The sequence below is a fragment of the Musa acuminata genome, chromosome BXJ1-6, assembly GCF_036884655.1.
Source record: "Musa acuminata AAA Group cultivar baxijiao chromosome BXJ1-6, Cavendish_Baxijiao_AAA, whole genome shotgun sequence".
Classification (NCBI taxonomy): domain Eukaryota; kingdom Viridiplantae; phylum Streptophyta; class Magnoliopsida; order Zingiberales; family Musaceae; genus Musa; species Musa acuminata.
This window is the reverse complement of record NC_088332.1, coordinates 34,170,374-34,178,393: the sequence shown is the minus strand read 5'-3', so window position 1 is coordinate 34,178,393 and position 8,020 is coordinate 34,170,374. Positions and strand designations below refer to the sequence as shown.

At 41.0% G+C, this 8,020-nt stretch overlaps 1 protein-coding gene across 2 annotated transcripts; it reads right to left on the bottom strand.

Moving 5' to 3' along the window:
- Positions 1 to 430: 430 nt before the first annotated feature.
- On the bottom strand, positions 431 to 5,503 carry LOC135676713 (magnesium-chelatase subunit ChlI, chloroplastic-like). 2 transcript variants are annotated; one of them, XM_065188185.1, is made up of 4 exons: positions 5,337 to 5,502; positions 5,136 to 5,251; positions 3,999 to 5,065; positions 431 to 926 (listed from the first exon to the last, which is right to left on the bottom strand). In XM_065188185.1, exons 1-3 carry the CDS (start codon positions 5,425 to 5,427, stop codon positions 4,013 to 4,015), a joined length of 1,260 nt encoding a protein of 419 aa, XP_065044257.1. In that variant the 5' UTR covers positions 5,428 to 5,502; the 3' UTR covers positions 431 to 926; positions 3,999 to 4,012. The 2 variants fall into 2 exon arrangements, with proteins under 2 accessions (XP_065044257.1, XP_065044258.1); XM_065188186.1 differs by having other exon boundaries at positions 847 to 1,722; positions 5,337 to 5,503.
- Positions 5,504 to 8,020: the final 2,517 nt, after the last annotated feature.

Below are 8,020 nucleotides of genomic sequence, written 5' to 3'. Positions count from 1 at the left end.
CAAGTAGAACAGTTGAATTCACTATGAGCTCTTAACAAGTAGAACAATTGAATTCACTATGAGCTCTTAACAAGTAAAACAGTTGAAGTCACTATGAGCTCTTAACAAGTAGAACAGTTGAATTCACTATGAGCTCTTAACAAGTAGAACAGTTGAATTCACTATGAGCTCTTAACAAGTAGAACAATTGAATTTACTATGAGCTCTTAATAAGTAGAACAATTGAATTTACTATGAGCTCTTAACAAGTAGAACAATTGAATTTTTACTATGAGCTCTTAACAAGTAGAACAATTGAATTTACTATGAGCTCTCAACAAGTAGAACAGAAGAGAGGAAATATTTGCTGGGTTAGAACCACAGGCAGAAGAAGCATTTAAACCTAGTTTTTTTTTTTTTTTTTTTTTTTTTTTTTAGTGAGCAGGGGACATGCATGTAAATATCAGAATTTAAAATGGTGAGAAAATTAATACAGGATTGGGGGATTAAGAAGACAAAGTAGTAAGGATAAACAACAAAAACATGTTCACATACATAAAAAGCTCATAACTCTCTCCTCCTCATCGGTCAGTCAAGTCTATGAAACAAACACCCAGCTTTGATCACACTCAGATTTCTTGACAATGTTTGAGTCTACAACGGAGGAGCAAAGTTGACAACCATGCAATTAGGATCTTTTTCTTCAAACACTCCTCCGATTGACTGTCTTTAATATCTGAACACATAAAATTTCTAAAGTAAACCCTCTGCAGACAACTTTCTGGAATTCACCAAAATAGAAAAATCAAAAGTTTTAAAAACTAAGCTGCATTTCATTTTGGAAGTCAGTCTTCACTAAAAGCTGCATTTCATTTTGGATGTCAGTCTTCACTAAAAGCTGCATTTCATGAAGTTGAGCCACTCGTGTTGAACAGTAAGAAAATGACCTAAGAATGAAACATATGCATCCACAAAAATCATGTTAATATCGAACAAGAAAAACAAAAGAAATGCTAAAATATCAGATGGAGAGGGAAAATACACATCAATTACAAACTTAAAAAGAACATTTTATTTACAACAACTGATTTCAGAACCTAATGGATAACATTACCAGACTTCAAGAGATTGATTGTAGCAAAATGAAGACTGGTCTAAGCTACTTAATGTTTATACATGTCTAAGAATGGAAACAGTAATGCAACCTTTTATCTGATGATTTCATCATCTTACGCCAGAAATTTTTAGAAAGATGTAATGAGAAATTTTTTTTTATAATATGCTGATACTACATTCGCATGGCCGTTATCAACAGGTCTCTTTTCACATCTAACATCCCTCAGGAACCTAAGCAATCTAATTCTTATTGACATTCTTAGAACACATCTATAAAACTCTATTGTAATCCTTTATCAACAACAAGGTGCCAAACCAGAATCCCTTGAAGGATGCAAATGAGTTGGATAGGATTCTATTTGAGATGGACAGGAGAGCATCTAAGGCTGATGATGACTGATCCAAACCCTGACCCACCAACAGGTCAACTTTTCTTGACCTAGATTTTACCCACATAACTAGCCGGTTCAGGACAAAATGGATGGGATTATGGTGGATTGATGGTTCAACACATTTTTCTGCATTATTTTTAGCATATTTTACCTTACACAATTGCATGAAAGCCAAAAATAACACTATCCTTCAGACTCTCCGTGGGTGATATCCATCGTTGATGCATTTGTTCCTCTGTCCACACAAAGAAAAATCCTATAAATAATGCATATTACAATTATGTATAAACATCTTTTCTAACATCTCTTGAATCTTCAATTGCTGCCTGCTCTATCAGTAGAAGAATCTCTTGCAAATTTTGTCCCAAAATAATGATATCTAAACTCTATACTTTCCCCAGCAGCCTACCCAGCAAGTTCACAATTGCTTTTATTGATGGATTTTCTTACAGAAGAATAAAAAGAAATCATGAAAATGGTAGAGGTTTGCAGGGTAATATCCATAGAAAACAAAATCAACTAACAGAACAAATTGTTACCAAAAAGAATGGCATGTGCAAGCAAAAGAAGGTGCATTCTCAAGAGTAAAAATTGCCACACATAAAGCAATAAGAACATATCATACTGGGAACAATGCCATGGATGACAACCAAATGATTTAATTACTTAAAGGTTTCATTTTCAAAGAATATGAATTTATTATGATAGTAATTAAGAAAAAAGTAGCTTTTGAATAAAAGCACCAAAGAAACTCATAAAATAAGTTATGCGTTAAAGGTAATAATATGGCACATCAGACTACCAAGTTATGAGTTTAATGCTTACTAGAATCATTTGGCCACCTGTAAGTTTAACTTCGAGCATTCATGCTTACTATTAGTTCTTTTGAATTGTTGGCCCATTCCATAAAAAGAAAAGAAAGCATCAAGTGTCCAGCATAGTTCATTGTTGAACCCACAATGAACCCAAATAACCATGGGTATCTACAATAATAAGTCATAATGCCTTTAACAATTTGGGGTCAGCTATGTTGAGCTTTTGCTATCATTGATCACTGTACGAAACCATATCCTTTCTAAATTATGGGTATTTAAATCTTTATTCATAGTTTTTAGTAAAACCTTCTTAGATCTCCATATACCTCTCCTTACACCTAACATTGGATATCTACCTATTGATGGAGTCAAGTCATAGGGTCATACTGTCCACAACAGAACTCAGGTTGGAAATTTACATTTTCTCTTGGTACATAAAGTTAGATCCTCAGATGAACACAAAAATATTCATTAGCTAGGCCCAATAACTGGGATTTTATTGCTTGTCATAGTATCTATTAATCTTAATAAAAAAGAATTAACCCAAGATCTGAGTGTGAAAAATTCAACTGTTTGTATTATCTTCAATTTCAGTTCTGATGTTCACCTACAATATGATTGTTGTCTCACTCCAGCCGGTTAGATCATGCCCTGCTACCAATTAATTATGTTCTTTTGCACAAGTACCATAAGTTCTTGAAGGTTACTGAATCATCAGTTACTTAGTCTACTGATACTGATAGCCCTAGAAAGGAAAAGTATCAAAATAAGACTTTAAACAATACAGTATCTTTCACATGGATGCATTAATATCACAAGAGACCCAAGATCTAAGCATCTCATATTATCACATCAATAACACTTGTGTCTCTCTCATTGTTCATCCCTAAAAATTCACTGCAATGTAGCTGAATCACAATGCAAGATTAATTTAGATACATCTAATTAACATCTAATATTATTCATACTTGTCGTTTTCAGAGTTGTTAAGAAGAACCTCTGATTGTCACAAGAATATTTCAATTTTGTCCAAAGCCATCAGTGTTCACCTATAGAACTTGGTTATAAAAATTTTGAAATGTACCACGATCACGTAGGTAAATTGGGTCATTCTACATGGCTGACATGTGGCACCATATCCCAAAAATTATTAATCAATGCTACTATGGTACCATGACTCGCCCGTTTGATGACACTGGGTGAGGACATCATTGATCAATGTTCAAATATTTTCTGATGCCAATCATCATTGTGACGATTATCTGAAATCTACGTCTCTAAACACTTGCCCTCTGTGCATAGAAAGTCCTAAACATTCACATTTTCATTTTACCACTATTGATACTACTATGATACATGAAACAGTCAATTTTAAGATACATCTAAACAAATTACAAGCAACATTATAACATCCTAGTTTGTCTTGAGAAACCAGCGAAACTAAAAATACCACAGTTGCAACATAAACAGTGCAAGAATCAGGACATAACAAAGTACTTTGATGTGTAACTGTTATCCCTTAGTGATCAACCAAAGTCACTATTGATAAGAAACACAATCCTACATACTAAATTCATGAGTATTCTTAAGCCGTGACATTCCAAATTACTAGAAAACATTGAGAAGAAAAGAAATATGGTCTACAGAAAGATTCAAAAAAAGCATCCATATAATTGCTTGGGTCCTTGCAATTTACCTCTTGGAGTTAGCTCAGCTAAAGACCTCATAGAACTTCTCAATGACGAGCAAACCTGAGTCGATTGACTCCAGAGGATCCTTCCTAAGCCGATGTCTCAAGCAGTTTGGAATGACAGTGGCTATGTCTTCTGAAGTCACTTTGTCCCTCCCTTTCAGTGCAGCCAAAGCCTTGGCAGCCCTATTGGTGACAATATCCCCTCTCAGCCCGTCCACATTCAGCTCCGCACAAACTTTAGAGATCTTCACGCGAAGGTCGTGATCGATCTGCACCGATGCAAGCGAGCTTCGTGCTGATGTAATCTGTCGCTGGAGCTTCTCCTGCTCCGCCCGGTAAGATTCCCTGAACCCCTTGGGGTCTCTATCGAACCGAGCTCTCTCCTCCACAATCTTGACCCTCAGTTCGGCGTCCCTGACCGTCCCCACCTGTGCGTGCATTCCAAACCTGTCGAGGAGCTGCGGCCGGAGCTCACCTTCCTCGGGGTTGCCAGAACCGATGAGAATGAACCGAGCGGGGTGGGAAATGGAGATGCCCTCCCTTTCCACGGTGTTCCATCCGGAGGCGGCGGAGTCGAGGAGCACGTCCACCAGGTGGTCATCCAAGAGATTGACCTCGTCAACGTAGAGGATACCTCTGTTGGCCTTGGCGAGCAGGCCGGGCTCGAAGGCCTTGACTCCCTCGGTGAGGGCCTTCTCGATGTCGATGGTGCCGCAGACGCGGTCCTCGGTGGCGCCGAGCGGGAGGTCCACCATGGTGATCTTGGTGGCGGCAACGGGGAGGGGCTCGCCGCGGGCGGCGCGCTCGCGGACGTCCATGCTCATGGACTCGGGGTCCTCAGGGTCGGAATTAAACGGGTCGCCCACGACCACCTTGATCTCGGGGAGAAGGTCGACGAGGGAGCGGACGGTCGTGGACTTGCCGGTGCCGCGGTCGCCCATGATCATAACGCCGCCGATCTTGGGGTCGATAACGTTGAGGAGGAGGCACAGCTTCATCTCGTCCTGCCCCACGATGGACGAGAAGGGGAAGACCGGCCGCGGGCTCTCGCCGATCGTCAACTTCTTCCCCTACCAAAACTCAGCGTTAAACACGCAAACGCTCGTACCTCAACCTCCGGCAATTGGGGAAAGGACTCACCTCTTCAGCGGTCGTGGGCTCAGTGGCGGCAGCACCAGAGACAAGGGAGCGGCAGGCTCGGTGCTTGTGCGCAGTTCGGGCGCGGCCATTTAAGTTCCTCTGGTGGCAAATGCCGGCTGAGGAGGAAGCAAGGAAGGAGATTGTGATGCAGCGGGAGAGGGTTCCTTTGTCGAATAGAGATCGAATGCCAAGTGGACTTACCGGGAAGTGAAGTTGGGGAGAGAGGAGTGGGGAGGGTTCGAATTCTGGAAGCGGGAAGGGCGGGGGAGGAGGGCGCGAGCAGACCCGCCATGGGAGGACGGGGGAAGTCCTGCGAGCCGTGCGTGAGTTGCGGGGGAGGAGAGTGGTGTGGGATAAGAAGATAGAGAGGGAAGGCAGCGGTTGCCCTTAATGCCTATGTGGAGTTGGGCTCGTTTTAAAGACCAGCCCAGTGTCGGCCCAACTCTATGCATAGCTCACATGTCAAGTGATTGTGCTCAATAGTACTTAAATACTTATGATTTATTTTATCTAGAATAATTTTTATATTTTTAAAATATAGTATAAACATAGAATGTGAGTTATTATGTGACGATTCATAATAAATTATTAATATAATGATATATATAATTTTAAATTAAAAAAAATCTATTTTAGCTCTTATTATTTTGGTCATCGATCACTTAAACCCTTATGATTTTACTTGTATCTAAAATAATTCATATATTTTTAAAAATATAGCATATAAGCATCTTCTATCAAACCTAAGTTAATAGGTATTAGAGTCTAGCATGTTGACTTATAATAAACTATTAATATAATAATACATATAATTTAAATTAAAAAAATTGAGACAATCACCAATGATAGGAAAAGACATCGTCGTAGAAACGACCATTAACAGTAGCACCGAGTTACGACTACCTAGCAAGGTATCATACGCATGTAGCCTCTTTCTCGTTGACGACAAGCTCAGTAGCTTTTTGTCCTACCTTAGGTGGATATGCGTTAACCAATCCAACACTAAGCATGTAATGGTCTCATGGTCCATCTTCCTCCTTCTGGACGTCTTTGTCCCCATCACCTCATACTTCGTCCTCTCTTGCACCTCCACCCATCACGCCTACAACCTGGTGGTCTAGCTCCCCCTCACCTCACTTCCGCCTCCGACCTCTCTTACTTTTGCCTCTCCACATTCGTCCTTCGTTATGACCTCTGTCGCTTCCCTTTCCTCGACAAGATAGATTTATTTTAACTTAAATAATATATGTCATTATATTAATAATTTATTATGAGTTAGCATGCTACATAAGCAGACGTTAACGTCTATTAACTCAGACTTGATGGGAGGAGTTTATATGTTATATTTTAAAAAATATATGGAGTTATTTTAGACATAAACAAAACCATAAGAGCTTAAATGGTCCATGACCAAAATCATAGAGTTAAAATAGATCTTTTTTAATAACTTATTATGGGTCAGTATGCTATGTAAGCATACTTTGACATATGTTAGACTTAACATGAGAGGCTTATATACTATATTTTAAAAAATATAGTGGTTATTTAAATATGAGTAAATAATAAGGGTTTAAGTGGTTCATGACTCGAATCATAAGGGTTAAAACGAATTTTAACCCTATGTTATAATATCAAAGCATTTAATAGGGAAAATTCTCAAATTATGGTTTTACTTTTTTTTTTCTTTTTACCATTTCGATCGAAAAATTATGATTTTATCTTTGCTTTTGATAATTTCATTTTGGAAATTATGGCTTTTACCATTTGACCTTAGTAAATATGTTAGGCGTTCGTGAAACTATAGGTGCGGCATGTTGATGAATTGATGTGCCGTGGTTGATGAGTCAGCACGGCCTGGTTCACGGGTCGATGTTGAGAGTCTTCGGCCGGGTGGGCTGGTCGTTGAGATCGGTCGTGCCCTCCGGACGGGGTGCTGGCATCGGAATGTTGAAAACGCCTCTCTTGATCGGGATGATCTCGCCTTGGGAAGATCCGCTTTCCTACACATAAGGCCCTCGTTGGGTGTTTACCGACTGTGGCTCCTCCAACGAGCAAGTTGGTGGTGGGTTGATCTCCCTTTCTCTTTTTTTTTTTTCTCTGTCGTCGCCCTAGGCCGAATGCCAGTCAAGGGTTTTTATACTCCTTACGAGGGTCGGTCGTACGCGGGTTTGGCGTGGTGACTGATCCTCGAGAGGTGAGATGGTACCTTTATGCGACCGTCGTCCTGGAGCATGCTGAACGACGCCATGAAGTGTTATCCCAAGCTTTCCGAGACGGGACATACCGAGCAACGCCTTGGTACGGATTCTGGCTTAGCGTGTGGGGGTGCTCCTCTTGCTAACTTGGCTGTAGCGTAGCATGGTGTCAGTCGTGATGTGGCCTGGACCCAAAATGTACCTTATCACTTCTCCTCCCCCACGAGGCGTGCCGTGGGGCCCTCGAGAGAACGAGGGGCGTGCTAGGGTCAGAATGCCACGGTTGTGTTGATTGCTTGTGAGGGGAAGTTGGATTGGCTCGTCATGAGGCAGTTCGGGGGCGGCGCTCTATGCTCTGGGAAGGATTTGTGCCATCGATCGGGTGGTTGGGCCCATGCAGGATGATGTTGGTGAGTCGCTAGTCAAGAGACCGAGATGTGTTGAGCTGGGCGGAGACGACTTGTTGGCCGAGTAACTGATCTTGGGTTCAAGCATGTGGCTGGCGAGTCGCAAGTCGGAGGATCGATCTAGTGTGACTTGGATAGGGATTGGCTAGTCGTAAGTCAGGAACCAATCTGGCATGACTAGGATGAAGACTAGTGAGTCACAAGTCAAAAATCAATCTGGCGCGACTCAGGAAAATACTGGTGAGTCGCAAGTCGGAGGATTAATCTGGCACGACTGGGATAG

Bases quoted from the DNA above. Each gene is read 5' to 3' on its own strand.
- LOC135676713 (XM_065188186.1), bottom strand. From the start codon at position 5,427: ATGGCGGGTCTGCTCGCGCCCTCCTCCCCCGCCCTTCCCGCTTCCAGA. The intron at 5,252-5,336 runs GTAAGTCCACTT...CTTCCTCCTCAG, and splicing joins CTCCCCAACTTCACTTCCCG to CCGGCATTTGCCACCAGAGG. The intron at 5,066-5,135 runs GTGAGTCCTTTC...GAGTTTTGGTAG, and splicing joins AGCCCACGACCGCTGAAGAG to GGGAAGAAGTTGACGATCGG.